This window comes from Mastigoproctus giganteus, chromosome 1 (assembly GCF_048544385.1).
Source record: "Mastigoproctus giganteus isolate SK-2022 chromosome 1, ASM4854438v1, whole genome shotgun sequence".
NCBI lineage: Eukaryota > Metazoa > Arthropoda > Arachnida > Uropygi > Thelyphonidae > Mastigoproctus > Mastigoproctus giganteus.
In genome coordinates, this window is record NC_143575.1 from 19,850,971 (window position 1) to 19,877,835 (window position 26,865).

Below are 26,865 nucleotides of genomic sequence, written 5' to 3' on the forward strand. Positions count from 1 at the left end.
TATTTTATTTTGTTTTGTTTGATTATTATTTTTGTAAGTTATTATTTTATTTATTTTTCTTCTGAGCAGCAAAAACCTTAGGCTTCCTTACACCATATGTACTAATACCAAAGAATGAATAAACTTTTATGTTGTGGAGCCATAATTTCTGAGAAAAATGACAGTACAGTGGACCTCCGCTTTATGATTGGTTCACTGTACAATCAAATCACTTTACGATGGGCTCTCCATAACAAAATACTGTTCACTATATGATATGTAGTAAGCACTGGTTATTGTGATCACATTTGCAAATTAAATTTTAATTCTATTAAATGACGATTCTAATAAGTGAAAATAGGAGGAATATCATCCACAGGCTATAAAAGTAAAGATATAAAGCACAAATTTACACTTTATTACCTTAACAAAATGAAACGATATGTGAAAATCGGAAGAATATTTTCCACAGGTTAGCAAAATAAAACAAATTAGTGCTTAAGTGCATAGCTTAATTAATACTGTAATATATACATACTAACTAATTTTCTGTTCACTGATTTTTTTTTTTTTTTTTTTGTTGTTGTAAAATGTAAAAAAAGATAATCAATCAATAACAAAGAACACAGCATGCACAAATTGCCCAAGTGAGAAATGGAGAACAAGTTTTATAAAGCTTAAAAAAAAAGGAATGAAGAGAAGATTCTGAAAATTGTTTTTATATGATTAAAGATTTTGGTGAAGGGAAACATTTCACCATACTAAGGTAAAAACCTACAGAATTCCAGCTATCAGTACAGGTCAACCCTTACTAATTCGGGCATAATTTCTGCGAACGTAATTTCAAAAATCCCGGGTCGGCGCACCAACCTGCTACTGTTTAGGTGGCATTTGATTGCAGCATCAGCTGTTTGTGCGAACTTGTACAACACTGGCAAGCCATGCCCACTTGTTTTTCTGCATTTATAACCTGCTCACATTTAGCCCCAGCCATGGTTCCAATGCATAAAGGAAGTGCCTCTTGTGGTGTAAAGCACAAACACCGTACATTGTCCATAACAGATAAAGTTGAACTTCTGAAAAAACTAGATAGCAGTGTGTCTGTGAGAAGTTTAACTCTGCTTAATTATAAATTCCAGCAATTTCTCTGTTCCTCTTATCTTAGTAATTTTCTTTTAGCCATTCCTTTTTTTTTTTATTTTTTTTTTTACAACACACTTGTACAAACTTGCAGAAAAACACATTATGATGGATAATACAGCGTGCTAATGAACTTGTTTTCACAAAATCTAACAATACTGACAGACTTATTATGAAGTTTGAGAGTTTATTTTATCACAATTAACTAATCACAAATGACCTTCATATGTATGCCATAATAGCATCACACGTATGTGGCTGACATGGCCTCTCAAGAAATAAAGGAACCTACTGAGCCACGTCGGCCACATATGCGACAATTTTTTTTTTTTTTTTTTTTTTTGATATTTTGAGCAAAAAAACGACAACAACACTGACATTACAATATTTATTTTAGAATTGCTAATCAAATTATTTGCTAAATATTTTTGGCCCTTGGGGAATTTTTTTTTTTTTTTAAACTGGCTTGGCAGTCAATGTGTTAAAGGTAGGATGAGATGATTAGCTGTTGGGTAAACTGTATGTGCTAAAATAACCGGTGATCTGGAAAACTCACTAATCCAGCACCCCACAGGTCCCAATGCTGCTGGATTAGTGATGGTTGACCTGTATTAGCTTAAATGAAATAAGATCTAGTTTACTACCCATTTATAATAGACTGCACTAATGGAAGAGTCCAATAAATCAGAAACTACATTGTTTTATGGCAGTTGTTATTTGGTTTTTAGGAGCATTAGCAACTAAGGCCATATTGCTCCGAGGATATGCGGTGGTCATTCCCTGACCTTTCTGCATCCTCCGTATTTGGTGGTCACAGGCTTGAACCCTGGTCTAATCAAGAAGAGTGTGCTACGCACTGCCGCTCCTGGCTACGGAGGCACCTTTATGGTAGTGACCTCCAGAAATGTGCTTTAGAAAGATATATCACAAAGGCATTCAGAATTGATTCTTATAACTGAACATATGATAACGGTGAAAGTGTAGTGCATTTGAATGATTTGAATTGATTTTTTTGAAATTTTGTTCTATTAAGTGCTTGTTCTATTAACCTGTGATCATGTTAACCGGGCCTACTTATTTCACTTCTGATTGTCTTGGACCAGACCACGTGTTTTGTTTTTGCATCCTTTGGTTGAAGTGGTTTTTTTTTTTTTTTTTGTGTTGTGCTTATTTGACATAAATTTATGTAAAACTAATGCAATTTCCATTATAAAAATGACCTTTTAGAGATAAATAGCTTAGTTATATAGCAAAAATTTCAACTTCTGAGGCCTTGGAACGAATTGCCAAAAAAACTGTTATTGGGTTCACGTTACGTTATTTTCATGATACGATGGTGTCTCTGGATCTGATTAATATCGAAAAGTGGGGGTCCACTGTGCAGTAATAAAGGGCAGTAATTCAGTCATTGAAGAAGTGGTACAGGAAGCACCACAAAACATCTGAGAATTATCTATATTTCTTTAAGAAATTTTTATTTTACTCCTGGTTGAAGTGCTTAGATTTTCACTCTTATCCATTTTTATTTACTTGTGCATCATGCCACTAAAGAACAAGTTATTCTAAAGGAATGTGGTAGTCTCTAAACCAGTTTTTGCTTTGTTTATGATGAATATTCCAAGAGCTGTAATTTAGAGACAAATGACTCTTAAAAGAAAAACTTTTTTATAGTTTTATGATTGCTGCTGTTTGTAATCTTTCTTTAGTTCTGATTAATTCTTGTTGTGCAGTCAGAAAACCAAGAAATCATAAATATTCAGTTTCTTTCAAAAATTGAATACAGGTTTATAAAATTATGTGTGTTATGTAATCATTTGTGTATATATTTAATAATTGTATCTTCCAGAAGCAAAATGTGATGCTCAGGCAGCTCTGAACTTAGGCTGCAAGACTTCAACAACTCTTTTGAGGAAAGGGTAAGCATCCTTTCCAAAATAATCTAATATTTAAGATTTAAAAAAAAAAAAAAAAAAATCTGTTAAACTACAATTTTTTTAGAAAATGAAGTTGACATTAGGTGAAAGAGAGAGATTTGAAAAGTTGCCTAGAGATAACCCCTAGAATCTTCAAGTGAGATTCAGCGAATTCTGTCTGATGAAGGAAGACTGACTTTTTCCCCTGTTTTGTTTCTTTATAGATTTTTACCTACCAGTGATAGGCATTTCTGCATGTGCTTTTTCATAATTTTTTCTTTTGCTGGGTTGACCCAGCATATAGATCAAACCAGCAAAATGAGCAAATAATAAATTGGCCAGTTTAATGATTTTTATTTTGTTTCATTGTTAATTTCACATCTTTGTCTTTATCAGAGGCATTGATTTCTAGTTCAGTCAGTTCAGCATTAGTCCGATGCAATAGCTCTTCATTTTAATCTTCTGCCATTCCCACAATTTTGTCTTTTGTTGATGCTGTGGTCATTTTAATATCCAGAAATGGAGTGGAGTAAATTTTCCTTAGAAATTAACACATGCCAAAAAAGTCTCTTCCAAATACTATTTATTTTCATACTATACATTTTTTATCCTGATCTCTCCTAGCAAACACAACAAACCTCATTATCTCTCTTAGCAGCCTGTCTTTATTACCTTCAGTGTGGTAATGCACATTTGGTTTGTTATTCTTGGATAACTTTTACCCATATGCATTACCTCATATTTGACAATATTCAACTTCAATTGCTGTTTCTCAGCCCATCTGCCTAATTTTTCTGGATCTTGTTGCAAGTGGCATACCCTAATTACTGTCTTTAACCACCCTGCCAATCTTTATATTATCTGCAAACCTGTAGATTGTCTGATATGCCTTCAACAGTATCATTTTTAAATATTGAAAACAGTAATGGATCCAACTCTCAACCTTGGGACTCCAATGATAACACAAGTCCAAAAAGAGCAGTGCCCACTGATAACCAACCTCTGTCTTCTCCTCCCTCAACCATCCTTTTATCTATAGCAGTAGCATGCCCTTAATGCCTTGCTGCTCTAATTTGTACTAGTCTTTCACATGTAAAAAAATCAAAAGCTTTTCTGAAATCCAAGTACATGATGTCAAAATTATATTTTGCATCCATTGCCTTTGTTATTGCACCATACTATCCAATTAGATTGATCAGACATCTTGTCTGATCAATCTGATTGGATAGTATAATGTATGCACCTAGTCTTACCTCTTGCCTTTTTGGTCTGTACTCTGAATAACCTTTTATGACTTGGCAATTAGCATTAGTAGAGGCATATGATGCAAGAAAACAAGCTTATGCAGCATCAGCCAAAAAAAAAAAAAAAAGCACCAATTTCACCCTTCCATTCATTCCAAATGCCTGTCCATCTCAGCCTTAAATTTATTTAGGCTATAAACTTCCACAACAAAAGATGAAGTCTGTTCAACCAATCCAAACAACTACTGCTGGCTAAAGGCAAATTTATGCACATATATTCTACAATTGTCTTTCCTTGATTTGAATCTATGCTCCTTCAGGTTCTTAATCTGAGCAACAGGAAGAATCCCATCAGCATTCAGCTTGCTCAACCCATTCAAGGCCTTATACACCTCAATCAGATCACCTCGCAGGTGCCTAGTCTCCAGGTCTGCAATTTGCAGAACTTAAGCCTTTCTTGGTAAGAGCACCCCCTTTGTTCCCCTCACCAATCTTGTTGTCCTTCTTTGTACTTGTTCTAGCAGCTCTATATCACTTTCTAAAATGAGGCCTCCAGACCTGTACGTAGTACTCAAGGTGTGGCCTGACCATTGCCTTGTACAACGGGATAATCCCCTCTCTGTCCTTGCTAGCAAAATTCCTATATCTCATTGACAAGACTCCGTGATCAGCCCATCTACACTGCTCAGCAAACTTCATATCTGAATGCACAATTACCCCCAGGTCTTTTCCGCTTCCCTGAGTGTAATACCACACAGTCGGTACGTTTCTCTTGGGTTATTGCTACCCATATGTAGTACTTTGCATTTGTCAATATTAAACTTCAGTTGCCACTTCTCAACCGATTTGCCCAACTTATCTAGATCCATTTGCAGTAGCATACTGTCTTTACTGTCATTAAAAACCCTGCCAACCTTTGTATCATCTGCAAACATAGACATTAAGTCTGATATACCTTCATCAATATCATTGAATACACAGAACAACAATGGGCCCAGCACTGAACCCTGGGGAATTTCACTAATAAAATTCATCCACAAAGAGCAGTGTCCATTGATTACCACTCTCTGTTGTCTCCCACTGAACCATCCAATTATCCATTGTAGCAACTTACCCTTAATGCCATACCACTCCAATTTGTACAGCAGTCTTTCATGTGCAACAGTATCAAAAGCTTTCCTGAAATCCAAGTATATGCTATAAAAATTATTTTTTTTCATCCAGTTCCTTTGTGATCACATCATAGTATCCAATCATATTGGTCAAACAAGACCACCCTTTAACAAACCCGTGCTGTGTCTTAACTATTACTGCAGTCTTGTCTAGATGATCCTGCAATGCTTCTTTAACCAGAGACTCCATTATTTTCCCCACAACACAAATTAAACTAACAGGTCTATAGTTACTTGTGTCACCTTTTGAACCCCTTTTGTGAATTGGTGATACATTTGCACACCTCCAGTCCAAGGGGACCTCCCCTGAGTCCAAGGAAGCTCTCTTAATTATGACTAAGGGTTTGCTTACTTCCTTTGCTGCCTCCTTTAATATAACTGGATAGATCCCCTCCACCCCAGGTGCCTTCCTTATGTTTAAATTCAATTTCTCCTACACTTTGCTCTCAGTTTTTACAAAATCACTTAGCTCCCTGTTAGTTTGATAAACTTCTGGCATTCCCTCCTTGAATAACTTCTCATATGTAGATGTAAAATACTCATTCAGTTTATCAGCTGCCTGAGCATGATCATCAATAGTCAACCAATCTGTTAAGTGGTCCAATCTGATTCATCCATTTCCTTCTAGAGTTCACATAAGAAAAGAACTCTTTGCTGCTTTTCTTTGCATCCTCTGCCAAAGATTTCTCATAATCTGCCTTCGCCTGCCTAACTTCCTTTGTGACTTGATTACATACTAGCTTATATCTGCTGTAGGCTTCTGTGTCGCCTGATAATTTATATGCATCCGATACATTTTTCTTCTGTCACATGTCTAATTAGTTCATCTGACATCCATTTAAGCCTAAATCTTGAACAATATTTCTTTGTTGGTATGAAAAGCCTAGTAGCTTCCAAGATTAATTCTTTGAATGCTTCCCATTTTGAATTTGCTGTTGGTAACATCATCAGTTGGTCCCACCGTATAGAATTTAAATACTGTCTCAGACCACAGTAGTCACCTTTACAAAAACCCTTCCCTTTACCCTTGATGGTAGTTACCTCTTTGAGTAAATCCCACTTCAGCACACTGTGATCACTGCCACCTAGTGGTTCCTTTATCTGCAGATTCTTGCTGCATGAAGAATCGCTACTGATAATCAGATCAAGAGTATTACTCCCTCTGGTTGCCTCTCGAGCATGTTACTGTAGAAAACAGTCATCCAATAAATCCACAAGTCTTGCTAGTGTGCAAGTGACCAACCCACAAATTCCAGTCAATATCTGGAAAGTTAAAATCCAACATTATAAGACATTCTGATTTACTAGCCCACTATATTTCTCTGCACAATTGCTCATTATACTCTTCAGATTTATTAGGGCTGTAACACACACACACACACACACACACACACACACACCTATTCATTTTCCCTATGCTTATGTCACACCAAACTGACTCAACATTGCATTGTCCACCAACATCAATTGGATGAATTCCTTAGATTTTTTTTTTTTTGTGTTTCTTAACTAACAGCAGGAGGCGATGCTTCTTAACTAACATCTCCTCCCTTCCTGTCCTATCTATCCTTTCTGTACACATTGTACTCTCAAAATTCCAATTCTGCACTGCTTATATCAGTGTGATACAACATCTATGATATACCAACAATATCTGCCTTTGATGTCTTCACCAGCACTTCAAACTCATCAAATTTATTAACTATACTCCTAGCATTGGTGTACATGCAAGTATACATGCACTTGTTTCTACTCTTAGTTACCCTAACACAGCCCATGTATTTACTTGTTCCGCTATGGCTCCCAGCAGTCTTGGAAATCTCCACCACTTTGCTTTTCAGGCTGCTGCTCATTCTAATAGAAGCAGTGCAAGAATCATTTTTGCCTCTCCCTGCATCCACTGTTAACTTTTTAGTCTTTGTATCCCCCCCCCCCCAAGATAGCAGTTTTCTGACTCTCCTAACACTGCCTCGATAGCATCGGCAAATATTTTTGTACCCTTTCTATTTAAGTATACCCCATCCTTGTTGAAAAAAATTCTACCCCATGAGCATTGCACAATCTCTCCACAGCCAAATTGATTGACAAGGCTCTCATCACATATCCCTCTTGTCGTGTCTGGGCAGAATTGCAGCAGACACTTTTGCATTCAACCCTAACTTACGAATTTTTTTCAACACTGACCTGTACTTGAGTAACTCTGCAGGTCTCGTACTCTTAATGTCATTAGTTCCAATGTGTACAACAATATTGCATTTTGTGCCCTTAAAAGATATCTGCTCTACAATGTCATCAACTTTTGCCCCTGGCAGGCATACCCTGGTCCTGTTCCACCTATCCTTCTTGCATAGTATATTCCCGGTCTCCCTGACAATAATCACCAACAATAACTAGTTTCTTTGGGACCAGCACATTGTCTTGGAGATTGCCTCTGTTTTGCCTGATGCACAGGAGTGAGCTCTGCCGTTGAGCTGGGCAACTTGAGAGCTTGATGGGCCCTCATTAATTTCTTCAGTGGCATTTACCCTACATCTCAAGCTCTCATAGACGCCCATCAGAACACTGAGTTGACGCTTAATTTCTTGAAACTCTAGGCACCTAGCACACACAAAGACATCATCCTTGACTAGATCATGTCCTGTTTTAGAAAGGTTCACAAACATTTCACACATACTTTTTGAGGCTGTGGTGCGTTGGAGAATCGTCACCTTCGTTTCTTCCCTGAGCCACAGCACTCTAGTCTAAACGTTGCTTTGCAGCTCTAGTCCAGGTCATGATTTCCATTTAAATACAATTTAATTAACAATGAAATTTAATAAGATTAATAAATATTTTTGATTAATTCATAATACTATACTAAGCTAACAGATCCTGATGCAGTGAAAATTAAAAAATAGAACAGATGTGTGGCTTTGCACTGGAGTGCTCAGATATGAGCACTCCAGTGCAAAGCCACAATACTGACAAAAGTAATCTTAATCAGATTATATAGACAAGTAGTGAACTATGGATGGCAGCACAGGCACAGCATTAGCAATTCGCCCACCACTGATCTTTCATAATAAAAATAAAAAGGTACATCAGAGGCAACAGAAAGCATATTCCTCTACATGATGCTTGAAATATAACCATAGAAATAAATTAGAATAGGAATTAAAAATAATGCCAGCAGCAATTACTTGTCTATATAATCTGGTTAAGATTACTTTTGTCAGTAGTGTGGCTTTGTATTGGAGTGCTTGTATCTGTTCTATTTTTTAATTTCGCTGCACCAGGACCACTGCTGTTAAAGTCCTCTGCATTGGTGGTTCGATCTGTGAATAAGGTGGGGGACTGATCTTTTTGGTAGACTCGCCTTTGCGGCGATTTGTCTAGCGATCGAAATGCAGTGATTCCCTGACCATTATTGGCCTTGTGGTTCTCTGTTGAGATGGGGCATAATGGTCAGTCTATTTTTGGTTTATTTTTGTTTTATTTTATTGTAGTGGTTTACATCTGTTAGTGATATTTCACATAAATTTGGACCTGGTGCCCATCAGAGGGGGCGCCGTTAAATTTCTATTTAATTGGCTTTTGAAATTTAAAATATATTATCCTTACATAGAATAGAATCTTTAATTGCAGCAATGACAGACATACAATTAGTCCCGTCACGGCATGGTGGTGCCAGGGGTTAACAAAACATATTTACAAAAGAGATACACATGAGAAAAACATAAGTTACATCAGATTATTAACAAAGCACAGTTTTACATTTTCAGTTCGACGAGGATACCCTTCCTGTATTTTTTATTATTGACCACTTCTTGGAGGTCCCCGTCGATGGCTTGCAGTGAGGGCAGCATTTGCTTTGGCAGGAATCTGTCGGTTAGTACTAGCCGGTTACGGTTTGCTAGCAGCTGTGCTGAAGACCGGAGATAAGGGGGAGGAATGCGCCAAGAGCAGTGATCCCAGAAGTTCGGCTCTTTAATTTTACCGGTGGCCATCTTGATGGTGAACAGCAGCCTTCTTTCTGTGATGTAGGACCGGAGCCTTAGTTTCTGCTGCAATATTTATTCCTGTTGCCCCTCTCTTCCCTCCCTGTTGGTTTATCATTGTTTAATTTTGGTTATTTTTGCTCTTGTCTTGCCATGCTGCTGGCATTATTTTTAATTCCTATTCTAATTTATTTCAAGCATCGTGTGGAGGAATATGCTTTTTGCTGCCTCTGATGTTTGCTGTACTTTTTTTTTTTTTTTTTATTATGAAAGATTCAGTTTCCGACTATTTTAGTGTTATTTATGGTATGGGAACTTTTTATTGCATTAAAGTTGTTTTTTTTTTTTTTTTTATGCTTTCTAAGAAATTAGTAACCCTTTGATAATGTTACTATGACTTTATAGTGATGACAAGTTTCAAAAATTTTATCATTGTTTGCAGTTGTATAGACTAGAGTTTCTCTTGAGGAATTAGGCTTGTGTTTCACAATAAATAATAAAATGGGACAGTAAACTGTTGTTTTTATAAAAGCATTCAACAATTAGTGCCAAAGAATTTTTAATTTAAAGTGATTCTAAACTTTAATTTTTATAAGAAATTTCATTACAAAAAAATTGTCAAAATTGATGCCATAACAAATAAAAATGACTTTACTTTTACGGAACTTGGTATGGTATTTTTTATTTTCTTTTAATAAGAAATATTTATATGAACATCTGTATAATATATTTATCAGTATAAATTTGTATGTTTACTTGGACTGATGTGGACAAGTAGGTTTGATTAAGAGGGGCTTTAATTATCCAAGGATAGACTAGAACAGGTACCACTAACCCACTGCATGCATGCCACCTGGTGGTACATAGGAAGATTTTCTGTATCACGCTAGTGGTATGAGACTTCCTGTTATTTATTATCCTACTGTTTGCACTCATTTCTGAACCAAATTGTCAGAATCTTAGACATGTGCACTCACCTCAGATCAAAGTGAAGCATGTATAAACATTGTTTTCTTATAAGCTGCAGAGTTAAAAGTGACGTGGATTTGCCACTTTATTCAACTTTGCTCTGCAAATATCTCTGGGCACAGGCAAATTCTCAAATAACATTTCTGCTACAAATTGTGAATAGATCAAACCTATTCAGTTGAATAATAATGTTAATACAAGTAGTATTGTTTCCTCTTCATGTAGAGTAAAAATATTTAATTTTTTATCTTTAAATAATATGAAAATAAATTTCTTAATTTACTGTTAAGAAAATACTACATTTATTATTAATGTTAATATATCATAATATATTAATGTTATTTCAATATTAATCAACCTTAAAATGTAGTCACTATTTCTGAGTATTCTCAGAAATAATATCAAAATACTATTCTGAGTATTTTATTTATTTCTTATTTAATTATTTCTATTTTCGTTGTTGTTATTTGGTTTTTAGGAGCATTAGCAACTAAGGCCATATTGCTCTGGGTATATGCGGTGGTCATTCCCTGACCTTTCCACATCCTCCGTATTTGGTGGTGGTCATGGGCTCGAACCCCAGTCTAATCAAGAAGCGTGTGCTATGCACTGCCGCTCTTGGCTGCCGAGGCGCCTCTATTTTTGTACAGACTGGATGAACAACCACATAATGAGAATCTAATGGTTGAACATTCTTTACCTCTCCCATGCTTATGATAGAATTTTTACTCTAAAAATCAGGTTTGTGTAGCACTGTGGAATACTGGTAGATCCAGCAATACTGCTGTGTATGATGTACAGCAATATTGTTATTGTTTGCATTATTAGAAGTGTGCACCTAAATAGCATAATTCCAGTTGATAGTAAAGTGTTTTTTTTTTTTTTTTTTTTTTCTATTTTTCAAAAATATTTACTGCAGGTTCTGTGAAATTTTAAATGCTTCACCCTGCATCTTTTTATGTTATGACATTATTAATTTATAAAAAAAATAAATTTAATGATACATTAAATTAGGTTTGCTAAATAAGTTAATTTCCGCATTGGATTTTATAGCATTGCTTGTTATCATCTTGAAGAATACAAAGAAGCACAAGAGGCCTTTCTGCAAGGACAACAAATAGATGGTGAGTTAATTTGTGATTCAGTTGCCACACACTTAAAGAAATTATCTTTTTTGAAACAATATAGTTAAAAATAATATCAAGCTAAGTAATCTATGCATTTTTGTTACATTTAAAGCATTTTCAGTTATCAAATAACATGCAATAAACCTTCTATACTGTACTTAAGTTTTTACCAAAACCTTACCACATGACATTCTCAACATCAGCCACGAAGTGAGATTCAAGATAAATCACACATGGTAAATATTCTATTTATTGTGATGTACAAATTGTTAGTACAGTATTTCTTGTAGTCTCTCCCTTAGCACCTTTTGTAAATCAGGAAAATTTACATATCTCTAATCTATAGAAATTTTGCTTGACACTTATTTGTTTGTATGTTATTAATGATTTTAATGCAGTTTCACTAAATTAAAGAAACTGCTCTACAGGGTAAATAAAAGTTAGTAAAAATCAGATGCATGTAGTGTGGAAGGGCTGAGATATGCAAGTATAAATCTTCAGAAAAGGACACTTTAATGCATAGTTATAGGATGTGAAAATATTATTTTAATAAAATAAAATCAATTTCTACTCTAATGAGCTTATACTTCTAGTGCTACATGAATTTTGAGACAGCTAGAATGAATAAACACTTAAAAAAATCTAAAAAATAATAAACAAACAAAGGCCATTCATTACAACCCACTTTTCTAGGCCTGCTTTTTGTGGTTCATTGAAAAGGGCTCTGAAGTCAGGAACTCTAATTCATCATTACAGATTAAATACTGACTCGTGTAAAATGTGACACTCACTCTAATCTGTAAAACGTCTTTATTATGATAAAATAAAATACATGTGTACTGATCATATAACTGTATATTAAAACAAAATAAATCTTGTATAACAAGAGTAAAATACAATAAATATATATAAAATTAAAAGTTTAAAATCACTAGAACCACTAACACAGGAGCTTTCGGCAGCAGTGACTGTCTTCATCAGCTGTGGTGGCTGCAGGATGACCGACAATCTACGTATACTACATTCATCTCAGCAGGTCTGCAACATGAACCATGCACAGACGCCATAGTTCATATCACAGACCTGCTGAGATGTAGGTAGTATACATAGATTGTCGGTCATCCTGCAGCCACTACAGCTGATGAAGGCAGCCACTGCTGCCGAAAGCTCCTGTGTTAGTGGTTCTAGTGATTTTAAACATCTTTTATAGCTTTTAATTTTATGTATTTTATTCTAGTATAAATGTTATACAACATTTATTTTGTTTTAATATACAGGAATACCTCGCACAGCACAGTTAATTCGTGCCAAGAATATACCGCGCTGAACGAGGTATTATTAGTATGTATTTTAATGTAATGCGTTCCGACAATTTGATTATATGGGTAGAGTTGCCAAAATATATAGATGTTTGTTTACTATAAATCGATGCGCAAGAAGTTCTTGCAAAAAAAGAAACAAAAATGAAAAAAATATATATAAGTATGGTACAAATGATTTTTATTGCAGTATGTACACACCAAAAGAATACAAGTTAAGTGTGTACTGTATTTTTATTTTGAAAAATAACTGATCAACTTAGTTTGCAGTTTTTTTTTTTTTTTTTTTTTCCCCTTCTTTTTATCTGCATACATCTCTTGATAATATCGAATTTCATTTTGCAATGCCTGTCTTACTTTCGTACCTCGTTCGATGTTTGGATCTAGAAGAACACTCAGTGCCATTTACATTTCTTCTTTCCACTCAGGGTGCCTCCGTAGCCAGGTGGGAAGGAGCAACAGTGCGTAGCACACGCTTCTTGATTAGACCGGGGTTCGAGCCTGTCACCACCAAATACGGAGGATGCGGAAAGGTCAGGGAATGACCACTGCATATCCCGGAGCAATATGGCCTTAGTTGCTAATGCTCCTAAAAACCAAATAACAAACAAACAAACTTTCCACTCCTATATGCATATAAAGGTGTAAAGTTTTTAAAAAATAATCTTTAATAAAAAATACACAGCGAAAAATATTTGTACAGCTTACGCACAGTCAACCGCTTGGAATCTAGAGTGTTTACTAATGCATGAATGCTAGCAGACTCCGTATATAATGGGAGTTGCGACAACAGTCAGCATGGCCTTGAATCCATAACGCATTGGCATACATGCTGGCATTATAATACATACATATCAAATGTACTGGTGCGTAATGCAGTTATTTATTATTTTTATTATTATTTGTAAACCGTGCTATACCGAAACCCACGCTGTTTGAAACTGTGCTATGCGAGGTATTCCTGTACAGTTATACGATCAGTACACATGTATTGTATTGTATTTTATTTTATCATAATAAAGAAGTTTTACAGATTAGAGTCGGTGTTATTTAGTAGCATTACAGATGAACTGCTTTTTGTGGCTTGAAGTTAAACAAATAGCAAAAAAGTGTTACATTATATGCCTATTGAAGTGCATATAGTTGAGGTCTTCTCTGCATTGTAGCTGGCATGGAAAGATTTTCCTGTTTATGGTAATGTGAAGCAGACCCTGTGCATCTCAAGAAGCATAATGCAAGGCTTTTTGCCACCAGAGGAAGGGCAGTGGCTTCTTGTATCTTAAATTTAGGCTACAACAAGGTCTAGAAAAGTGAGCCCTAACATATGGTCCTTGTTTATGTATTATTTTTCTATTTTTGCATCTACAACTATGTACTGAAGCATCCTATTTCTAACAATTAGTTTATTTTTAGCTATATATATAGCTATTGGCAGATGTGATGTACAACAACCAAGAAATTAGTTGCTTGTTGTACAAGCAATAATACCCACCACAACTGTCTTTATACACTATCATAATCATATAGGTCAGAGATGTAGTAGTAGTGGCATGTAATGCAAGAAAGCAAATGTTATGAGCTTATGCAGCATCAGCCAAAAAAAATCACACCATTCCCTCCAAATGCCTGTCCACTTCCTCCTTAAATTTATTCAACCTATCACCTTCCACAACGACAGATGGAAGTTTTGTTCCAGCAATTAACCACCCCCTGGCTAAAGGCAAATTTCCGCACATCTATTCTACATCTATCCTTTCTTAATTTGAATTTATGCCCCCTTAGGTTCGTAATCTGAACAAGTGGAAGGATCCCATCAGAATTCAGTGTGCTGAACCCATTCAAGGCCTTATACACCTCAATCAGATCACCGCGCAGGTGCCTAGTCTCCAGCCACTGCAGTTTGCAGAACTTAAGCCTCTCTTGATAAGAGGATCCCTTCATTCCTCTTACCAATCTTGTTGCCCTTCTCTGTACACGCTCAAGTAAATCTACATCCTTCCTAAAATGTACTGCGTACAGGCCTCCAGACCTGTACGCAGTACTCAAGGCGTGGCCTGACCATTGCCTTATACAGAAGGATAATCACCTCCTTTTCCCTGGTAGCAAAATTCCTATATATCATTGACAAAACCCCATGACCTGCCCTGGCAGCCTGTCTGCATTGCTCAGAAAACTTCATATCTGACTGCACAATTACTCCCAGGTCTTTTTCATTTTCTACCACCTTAAGTGTAGTACCACACAGTTGGTACGTTTCTCTGGGGTTACTTCTACCCATATGCAGTACTTTGCATTTGTCAAGGTTAAACTTCAGTTGCCACTTCTTAGCCCATCTGCCCAAATTATCTAGATCCTGTTGCAGTAGCACACTGCCATTACTGTCATTAACAACCCTGCCAACCTTTGTATCATCTGCAAACTTCGACACTAAGCCTGATATACCTTCATCAATATCATTGATAAATATACAAAACAACAGTGTACCCAACACCGAACCCTGTGGGACTCCACTAATAACATTAGTCCAAGAAGAGCAGCACCCATTAATTACCACCCTCTGTCTTCTCGCACTTAACCATCCTTTTATCCATTGTAGCAACTTACCCTTAATACCATTCTGCTCCAATTTGTACAATAGTCTTCCATGCGCAACAGTGTCAAAAGCTTTCCTGAAATCCAAATATATGATATCAAAATTATTTTTTGCATCCAGTTCCTTTGTAACCACATCATAATATCCTATCAAATTTGTCAGACAAGACTTTCCCTTAACAAACCCATGCTGTGTCTGAATTATTGCTGCAGTCTTGTCTAAATGATCCTGCAATGCATCTTTAACCAGCGACTCCATTATTTACCCGGAACAGAAGTTAAACTAACTGGTCTGTAATTACTCGTGTCACCCTTTGATCCCCCTTTGTGAATTGGGGATACATTTGCACATCTCCAGTCCATGGGAACCTCCCCTGAGTCCAAGGATGCTCTCATAATTATGGCTAAGGGTTTGCTTAGTTGCTTTGCCGCCTCCTTTAATATAACTGGATAGACCCCATCCACCCCAGGTGCTTTTCTTATGTTTAACTTCAACAGTTTCTCTTCCACTTTGCTCTCAGTTATTACAAAATCATTAAGTATCCTGCTACAATTTGATAACCTTCTGCCATTTTCAAACCTTAATAATTCCTCATGTGTGAATGTAGATGCAAAATACTCATTCAGTTTGTTTGCTATCTGAGCAGGATCATCAACAGTTGAACCATCGATGTCAAGTGGACCAATCAGATTCATCCCCTTCCTTTTAGAGTTTATATAAGTAAAGAAATCCTTGCTGTTTTTCTTAGCATCTTTTGCCAAGGATTTCTCGTAATCTGCCTTCACCTGCCGAACCTCCTTTGTGACCTGATTACAGATTAACGTATATCTGCCATAGGCTTCTGAGTCGCTTGATAATTTATATGCATCAAATGCATTTTTCTTCTCTGTTAAGAGTCTCATTAGTTCATTTGACAGCCATTTAGGCCTAAACCTTGAACAATATTTCTTAATAGGTATGAAACTTTTAGTAGCATCCACGATTAATTCCTTGAATGCTTCCCACTTAGAATTTACTGTTGGTAACATTGTCAGTTGATCCCACTGTACAGAATTTAAAAACTGTCGGAGACCACTGTACTGCCTTTACGGAAGCAAAAACCCTTTCCTTTACCCCTGATGGTAATTAAATCTTTAAGTAAATCCCACGTCAGTACACTGTGATCACTGCCACCTAGTGGTTCTTTTATCTGCAAATTCCTAATACATGAATGATCACTCTTGATAACCAGATCAAGAGTATTACTTTCTCTGGTTGCCTCTTGAACATGTTGCTGCAGAAAACAATCATCCATAAATCCACAAAAGTCTGACTATTGTGTGAGTGCCCAATCCACAAGTTCCACTCAATATCTGGGAAGTTAAAATCCCCCATTATAAGACATTCCGATTTACTAGCCCACTCTATTTCTCTGTACAATTGTTCATTGTACTCATTCGAGTCATTAGGCCTATAACACACTCCTACTCTTATTTTTGCTTCCGCAGTGCTTATGTCACACCAAACTGACTCAACAGTGCACTGTTCATCTATATCAACTGGATGCACTAGTTTGACAAGAATATTATTATTACCCATATTTAGCAGTCATGAGGAATTTAAACTATGGTCAGCTGAAATGCATGTACTACTGTACTCTAGCATTGACCATTCAGCTATATCAGGCTTATTCTGAAAACTTATGTTAGATTTGAGAACTAATTTTGCTAATCAAAAATTAGATAAACTTATGCAATTTAATTGAGTACACTGATTGTACATTGTGGGTTAGACTTGAAGATGAGAGAGAGAGACAGACTAATTTATTGCTAGTGAAATATGTATCACGTACATGCAAACAGCAATTGGACTCTTAATGACCATGAGGCCAAGAGTTACAATATTACTACAAGTTTACATTAACTAGCTGCAGTATAAATTCTTTGTTGCAGACTAATCCAAAACTTTGTGCCGAAGAAGATTTTTAAAGGCAGTTTAATCCTTATGCTTTTCTTATGAAATTATATGTTTGATTATTATTTAAGCCCACAAAGAAGTTAGCCTTTATTCTTAATAAATGTATTATTTACCATGTAGAATGTTTTGTATTGCAGTTTAGCCTCACCTGCATGCATGAATGCTCTAATTCATACAACAGTAATAGTTCCACCTAAAAATCTTTCATGTAAATTGTTTATCAGAGAGGGAGGTTATAGTGAATAAAAGGAAACTTAAAAAGTTGCAGGCAGTGCTTGTTTGTAAATTATGGTCCAGTAGTTCTGAGTGGACTAAGTTGAATGGGTGTTTAACAGAGTTCAGTATTTGATCTCTTGTTTTACTCAAGTTTTTCATTGCTTGCCACAATATGTTTCCTCAGCAGCTCAGGCTTTGTACAACAGTAGGACATGGCATTCTCTCCACAATATGCAATTTTTTTTTTTTTTTTTCCAGTAGACAAAAGTAGTGATTATTCAGTTTATAAAGCAGTCAAATTATCTCCATCTTAAGTATTGTATACCAGTTTTGGAAACATCTTGCGAAGGTTGTGAGCCTTCTGAAATGTATACAGAGAAGAGCAATAAGATTTAGTCGTTGATGCAAAGGAATATCCTTGCAGGAAGAGGTTTCATTTCCATTAGTAAAGTTTATAAATCAGACATTCACATTGCAACTCATCCAAAGTATTTAAGGCTTTAAAATATAATTTAAACACTGTGAATAATTGAAACACTGATATTTTCTCCTTCACATCCAACCCAATCTAGGGAAGGCAGATTTAAATTAAGGAAGGTTAATTTCACACTAAGTTTACATAAGAAAACTTGCATGTCAGCAAAAGAGTAATTAGGCTGCTAGAATAATCTCCCATTTAATCTTGTGCAACTGGAGGGCTTATGTAAATTTTGAGATGGATAAAAAGCACATAATGAGAGAGAGACTATTTTAGAGCAAGTGCTGACAAATGGTTGATTGCAAAGCATATTTTTATTAATCATAGTGCATAAAAATAAAATGATACCTACACACAAACAACCCAAATCTTCCACACAAAATTAACATAGTTTATGTAGGTATTACAAAGTTTTGTATAGTAATATTAAGCATCTTGCATTTTCCTCCTTTTTGTTTTTAAAAAGGAGAGAAGCACTTTAAAATTTAAACAGCCTATTTTAGAATATATATATATATATATATATATTTTTTTTTTTTTTTTTTTTTTTTTTTTTTTGGCTGACACTATATATTTTTTTCTTCCTTTGCTTCCTTCCATCTTTTTGTAAGTTCCACTACTAAAAAATAGTTTGAACGTATGCTGTTGATTATATACATTGTCTTAAGTTACTGCGATTAGGAACCACTGTGTGATCTTCTAATCTTATTTCTTAATGTCATCATCTGTTAAATTCTTTTTCACAGAAAATGTAAGATTTCCAGTAGCATTTTTTTATTTTGTGAATTATGCTAAAAAAAGTGTCAGGATACAAAAATATACTTCATGTATTTTTGTATCCTGACACTTTTTTAGCACAATTCACAATAATGATAAAAAAAAATTTCAGATTTAGAGATTTATTACTTAGGATTTTTTTTAATAGTTAGTCTTTCTTGGTTTTTCAGCTTAAGTCCTTTCAATGCTAAAAACAAAATTTGCATAAATATTATGTCAAAAATGGAAGTAAAACCTTTACTGACTTTTTATATAAACTAAAATGTTTATTTTTGATTCTGAGCCAGAACTCTGATGTTCAAATTATATTCTCTTATACACTCAACATATGTCTCTTACGTAGTCAATTTTTTGATATCTAATTAGGAAAATAGTGTTGCAATTTTTCAATTAAAGAGGTTGAGGTTTTTAAAATAATTTTACTTATTTCTTTTATTAACATTAGTTTTGCACATCAAAAGGGAACATTTTTAAGTTATTTTGTGCAACATGACTTTTCCGTTTGCGTGTTTTTTTTTTTTTTTTTTTTTTTTTTTTAAGCAATAAGTTGATTGGTTGCCTGAAGACTTTCATCTTCACTTTGCTTGTGTGTGTGTTTGCTTTCAGTTTTGTGTAAATTATGGAATAAGTCAGGCAGAAATGAAAGTTTTTCATAATTGTATGTCATCAGATAAATAATTAAATTTGGATTCTTTTCATTTAAAAAATAACTTCATGTAATTCATACACCCATGAAAGAACTCCTTTGACAGCTTGTGCATATTATGCAAAAATAAATGATGATCAGATTCCATTACCTCATATAGCTTCAAAAAATTTCGTGTTTTTTTTTTTTTTTGGTCTGCATTTAATATCATTATCCATTTTGATTATTTGACCATGAACATTTCTAAAAGCATCTTTAGAACATTTAGAAACCAAAAAATTCTCTATGTAAGGACCAATGAGTTTTCCTGCTTAACACTACTGACAAATCCATTCAGTGCTACCAGTTATTCCAGACAGTTCTTTTCAGCAGAAAAATTAGTTTATTTCTTCATCCAAAATAAACATAATGAAAGCTAAGAGTTGTAGTTAATAGTTAATTAATAGATTCATCTGTTTTGCAGTGAAAATATTTTCTGATCTGCAATATATGCAAGTATCTGTTGTTTGGTATCGATGACATTACTTGACTTTGTTTACTAATTGTGTTGTTAGAAAGAATTTTTTTTTTTTTTTTTTTTTTTTTTTCCACTTTCATTTCTCCAATATGGTTTTTCACCATGTAGTTCATAACAGATACCATTTAATGATTTTTAGAAATATTTGTGACATGCTAAGGTATGTTCATGACATAGGCCATTGGGAAACACTAGCTAAGGCTGTTATAGTTGACCATTTATAATGTAGATACCATCCAGGATGTTGTATGGCTACTAAAAAGCTCACTCAAGCATGCTTAGTCTAGTGTGATTGCACAGTGAAGAATTATAATTTTATCTCTTGGTGTTTCAGGAATTATTTTTTATTTTTATTTTTTTTTTTTAAGAAATATGTTGGAATGATTCCTTATTAATTCACAAATTTTTATGCAATTAGCTATTACCAAATAGGAAACACAGGCCACCTGATACTTGGGTGATCAATGTGCAGTATTCCTAAACTCAAAACAAATTAGAAAAACACCTTGCAAGATTAATTTAGCAAAGTTAGTTAGTAATGTCTTAAAAGTAATAAATGCTAACTTGGTGTATAATTGAGCTTATTTAATATTGTTCAAGCAAGTATATTGTATAATTTCAGCTCATAGCAACCAGACTGCTAAAAATTGGTTGGCAGAAAGGTTTGTTGCATATACATGTTGAGTCTGGTTACTATGGAAGTAATAATTGTCACTGATTAAGTGTCATTAACTAAATTTTTTTTTTTTTTTCTATTGCGTATATTTTAATTTTTTATTAACAAATGCCTTATATATGTAATGTTTGGTGTTTAAAAAAAGTTATACTCGGATGTTCAGTAAAAAAATTATCCTTGTTTGTAAATTTTTTATAATATTTAAATGATCCAGTATTGTAGAGTAGGTTGGGGCCCAGACTTTGCCATTGTGTAAGGAAACTAAATGAGAAAAGGAGATCTATTGTCATATACAAACCATTGTGATATTGAGCACTATCCCAGATGTGACAGTAATAAGATCAGTCACATAGCTTATCAATGTCACTTCAAAACGATTTATAAGAATGGTTTTAATTTCTGAATGACAGGTATGAAATTAGCAATGAATTTTAGAAGCTGTTTGGTACTTACTGATCTACAAAAGAATAAGCTGACCAAGAAAGGGTTACCAGATCAATTTAATAAGGAGACATTTTATATTTTTTTTCATGACATTTTGAAGTGAATGTGGTGAATTTCCTCAAATGCAGCATTTGATGATTGAAATACCACTGCTCTATAAATGTCATTAGAAAAACTAATATGTAGTAACTCTGTCAGAAATAAAGAAGATTAACTGTCGCAACTTAAGTATCTTCCTGCATCCTAGAAACTGTTTGTATTCATTGCTGCCAAGAATGTATGCAAAAACATCATTTGGGAAATTGAGTTCATCCAAAAACATTTGAGGCTGTTGCATATTAGTTGTGACACTGAAAGACTGTATGGTTGAAATAGCCAAAAGTAAACATTTTTTGAAAATGATTCAAAATGATTGACGATGTGAAAAGTGTCCCTCTTTCAGATTCAACATGTGGTCGTAGAGAAGATATTCACAAATCAACTTTTGTCTCACTCGTGATGAATCAAGTGATGTAAGTGATTCTAACAATAATTAGATTTATTTTTAGAATTATTTATTATTAGAATTAGATTTCAGTGATTTTATTTTTTTTTTTTATTTTAATAAATAATGAATTGTTTACTGAAGTTATTCAAGCCTATGTAATGAAATATATTATATGACCAATAAAAGAAACATCTTTTGTCTGGATTGATTAACAAAACAAAGTTCTTAGATAATGTCATAATAACTATCTTTCTGGCAAACCTTCATACCTAAAACTATGCATTAGACTATTAAAAGTTAGATTTATTAACTTTTATAACATTCTGGTGTATCATGAAAATATACCTTGCTCTTTTTTATTTTTAACATTTTTTTTTCCTTACTAAAAAAAAAAAAAAAACTTAAAAATGAGGGTTTAATTCCTTGCCAATAGATGATGCTACGGTGGCACTTTTCGCCTTCAAATAATAAAATGCAGACTTATTTTGGTACATTACAACATGTATGTAATAAATACTGCTTAAATATAAATTAAACTTCTTAATTAAATTCTTTTCTTTTTGAGGATTCCTATTCTATTCAAGTTTTTCTATTTTGACCCTTATCCCAACCTACAAAAAAAAAAACAAATAAATAAAAAGTAACTAGAGAAAGAGGGAAGGTTCTTTATAGATTATATTAATTTTGAATGACAGAAGACAACAGTATGAAAGCAGTATTTTACAGTAATATTTTGAAAGGATGAATTACTTCAAGCATGCCTCATAAAGGAGTTCCAGTGGGTGTATAAACTTTTTTTTTTTTTTTTTTTTATCAGATTTTTAGTCCAAATTCTAATTTGCTTAAGTCATAGCTGTTTAACAGAAGTTAAATAGCTATAATTTAAGAAATTTGTTTCAAATAATGTAAATATTTGTTTTGATGTGAATGTTAATAATATGACAATCAGTGGGGGTGTTTGAGGCTAATGGAATCTGTAAAACAATAAATAATTTGTTTAATACATACACATACCATGCACTTTTAGCTCTTCAAAATTCCATAAAAATGGAGAAGGAAATTTTTGAAAATAACATTACATTTTTCTTTTGGTATTATTTTGATCTTTCTGTTAATATTCTCAATCTTTAATTATATTGAATATTTCCTAACGTGCTAATGCTTATGGATGAAAATTTATGATAATGCTGTTTCTTGAGTTATTTTGTGGTCTAAGATTGTTCCAAGGAAACACACCTCTGTAAACATATGTGATAATCAATATGAAATGGCACACTGCAACCAAAGTAGTAAGCCAAAAATTCTCAGTCAGCTACATAAATTTTCAGTGTTAGTATTAAAATGGCAGAATGATGCAAGGAAGCAAAGCTTACTTTGGCATGTGCATCAAAAAATAAAAATTTCTTCCTATGTTATGTATTTTATCTAATCCATGTTTAAAATCGGCATTCAGCTCTCTGGCTCAGTAAAGCTAGGCAGTAACTTGTTCTAATATTGATTATTCTTTGATTAAAGGTAAATGTTCTTACATCTTGTCTGTAATGATGTTTTCTTGATTTAAATCTAAATTCCCATTTCTTTTGCTCACCCCTTTTAAAGCCTGAAATGCCTCACATAGATCCCCATGCAAATATCTACTTTCCAAAATTTACAGCTCACAAAACTGGAGTCTTTCTGTAAGAATATCTTTGCATCTACACCTAGTCTTTTTGCCTTTTAAAGCAAGTGTCTTTGCTGAAATTAGGACTCTAAACCTCTGTGTAGTATCAAAACTGGTCTGACTATTGATTTGTACAATGAGATAAATGTGCCAGTCTGTCTGTTGCACTGTATTAACAGCTTTACTGAGCTATCAAGTGAACTTTGTCAGACTGCGGTACAGCTCCCAAGTCCTTTTGATTTTTATTGCTTTTAATATGTGCCTGCCCTTTTAATTGATAATTTGAGATTATTAAAGAGCATTAAAGCTTAATTACGTGTTTTTTTTTTTTTTTTTTTTTTTTTTTTTTAAATCAGCTGTATAATTTGTCTTTTTATTGTAGCTTACTTTGATTATCATGAAAAATTACTTCCCACTCTAATATCATTAACAAATTTTGATATAACTTGTAATACCATCATCAGTAAGGAGATATTTCATTTAAACTTTTTGAGATATAAAAAAGTTTAAATTAGTTACTATGATGTGTGCATGTAAGAATGTTTCATTGAAACAGCTAGTAACATCAGCATTGATGTTACTAGCTTTGATGTTATATCAGCATAGCATTGAAACATCAGCTGTTTCAGATATAAAATAAATCATAAAGATGCTGAATAAGAAAATGAGAAGAAGGGTCCCAATCTACATGAGGATTAATAATATTTACAAGTGTTGAAACAGAGATAAATAAGTCCAGTTTAAGATTACCAGTGTGATTTAATTTAGTAGTTGAAGACTGGATTATTCATGTGGGGTTTGGTTTTCTTACCATGAATTTGTAAATATATGAAAAATTTATTTATAGAAGAATTTCTGTACTCAAAATATGTGGAATAATTTTTACTTTTCTTCCCAAAATAAATACAACTTTAAAGTTTAATGTTTTATTAATGTGGATTTCTCATGCTGATAATAGCAAATATTGTATATATGAATAAAAATGTGATATACTTTCTTTAATATTATATTAGTAGTCTAGGTCTGTTACAGTCACATACTGTCTGCAGTACAATTTTTCAATTGATTCCCCCCCCCATAAGGTTGGTAATTTACAGTCTTTGACATCCTTTCATTCCTTCTTCAGACCAAGCAATTTTTCCACTTTCTTTGAGTAAATTTGGATGCAATCCACTATGCAGTGTTCTTTTCAGTTTATCATTATAATTATTTCTTTCTCAGACTAAGCAAATACATCTAGCTATTCTTATAAACCTTATTTTTGAAAAGTGATTAGTTTTCATTCTTCCTTTAAGGCTTTGCTGTTGTTGACCTTGCTAAGAGCTTGTAAATTCTGAATTTTATATCTTTGAATGAGTGAGGATTTAAAAACCTGAATGGCAGATTTTATTGTACTGAAATTTGATTGTTAAAGTGCAGCCTAAACATTTAAAACAACTTAACTTAATATAATTAAAGAGTTGTTTGAAATTAGAGGTTATTGCAATATTTGAAACGGCTTTTAAAATAACACTTCTCTGCATTAACTTTTGCATCGACCACGGGGGAGACTCTGGTCTCTCCAGTGATAGTGCTTAGACTTATGCTCTTTAAAAATGACTACAATTGTCCACATAATCAGCCTAAAATAACTAATATCATTTTTAGTCAGATAACATCACCTATTAGGCAAATCCATTAAAAATCTAGCCACTGCTATGGCCAGTTTCACAACTTATTGGTTCCATTGCCAGATAGTAAGTAGTCCTATTAGCAACCTTTTGTCAACTGCAAAAGTTAATGCAGCCAAGTGCTAGGTTGGAAGAAAATTTCTGATTGTAAATGTAACTTATGTTACATGGTTGTTAAATCCCTATAGAAAGACTGTGTGGCAAATATAATATAATTATATTTTAGGGGAACTGTTGCAATATTTGAATCCACATCTAAAATAGTGCTGCTCTGCATTAACTTCTGCAATAATTTAAATTCAGTTTATTTGGATTTGGTTCTAATCAGAAGTCTTCTTCCAATCTACTGCTTGGCTACTCATATAGATTCAATACATCCATTCGCTGCTCAGCACAAGGTTGCTAATAGGGTCATCTGATGATGGAACTACTAAGTTCCGAAGTTAATCACATCAGTGCATAGGATTTTTAATGGATGTCTGATTAAAAACAATATTAGTTATTTTGGGTTGACCAATGGACAGTTGCAGTCATCTCTAAAGAGTAAAAGTCTGAGTGCTGTCACCATCACAGGAGAGACCATTGCAGTCCCATGACAGTCAACTGCAAAAGTTAATGCAGAGAAGTGTTATTTTAGAAGCTGTTTCAAGCTTTTAAATTTTGTTATTTATAAATATTTTCTTCTGATCAGATTTTAATCTTTAAAGATTATTATTTTGGTTATCTCGTGTGACTTTTCAACAAGTCTTAATACCAAAATTATATATTTATTATTTATTATTTTTTTTTTTTTTTCCAGAAACAAGTTTTAAAAGCTGGGTTGAAAAATGTGCAACAAAACATAATGTGAGTACCAACTATATTTTGTGCTGTATGGATTGATCTTAATGCTGCTGAATGAGACAACAATTTCTGTTACAGGGGATCCTTGTTATCCGAGGATAATTGGTGCCAGAAAATTCCACTTAAAATGGAGACCAATTTTCGTAATGTTTATTATGAAAATGCAACTAGGCATAATATTTTAAAAGCTTAAGATTTTATATCTATATAATATCAGTGTAGATACATCATAGACAACTCTTAAAGAAAAAATGATAGAAGTCTGAAAAGCATCATTTCATCTGTATCTCATATTGTGCTCATCCTTCACAACAAGTTGCCAATGTATTGCACTACCTCAAATAAGTAAAGCTTCACTAATAGAGAAGACTTATTACTTATTCTCAGTGGGCAACGGCACCGTTTCAAAGCTAGTTGGCTTTTCATTGGTGGGTGGGCAGGTACCCTGGTATCGCAATTGCAGCGTTTCTTATTAGAGGTAGTGCACTACATGGACAACTCGTTGTGAAGGATGAGTAGATGTAGTGTATCTACACCAGTATTATATAGTAATGTTTATTATATACTTTTACATAGTAAAAAATGGATGAAGGAACTGAAAAATGAGAATTATTTTATTGGAAATTTTTTATTATAATATGTTACAAAGTGAGGTTAAGTAAAGTTTATTGAAGTTACACTATTTTTCAGTTGTACAAATAAAGAATAAAGCCAGAGTTGTTGGGGTTTTTTTTGTGTTGTATATTTTCGGATAAAATTGTCGTAGCATTTAGCTGTCTTTAACTTCACGCTTAACATTTGTTGCACAATCATGAAGAAGATCGTTCTCACAAAATATATTGTCACAAAAAAATTGGTCAAATTTTTTCAAGGGAAAAAGCTTTTCTTTAATTTTCAAATCCTCATAACTGCGGGGACTCGGATACCGAGGACCCCCCTGTGTATCTATTGTATATTGTCTATTATAGTTTTCAGTAATATACAGTGTGTATAACCTACATCTTAAAGTTCTAGTATGGACTGCAAAAAAAAAAAAAACCCTTTTGAGATACTTTTCATTAC

General features: G+C 33.8%; 1 protein-coding gene across 1 annotated transcript in view; it reads left to right on the forward strand.

Annotated features, from left to right (window-relative positions):
* The window catches only part of Sgt1 (suppressor of G2 allele of skp1), a 131,750-nt gene that overhangs the window by 42,169 nt on the left and 62,716 nt on the right, over positions 1-26,865 (forward strand). The window contains exons 4-6 of the mRNA XM_090379074.1: positions 2,966-3,035; positions 11,448-11,518; positions 25,760-25,806. Coding sequence (XP_090235200.1) covers positions 2,966-3,035; positions 11,448-11,518; positions 25,760-25,806 — 188 coding nt within the window. The remainder of the gene's footprint in view (positions 1-2,965; positions 3,036-11,447; positions 11,519-25,759; positions 25,807-26,865) is intronic.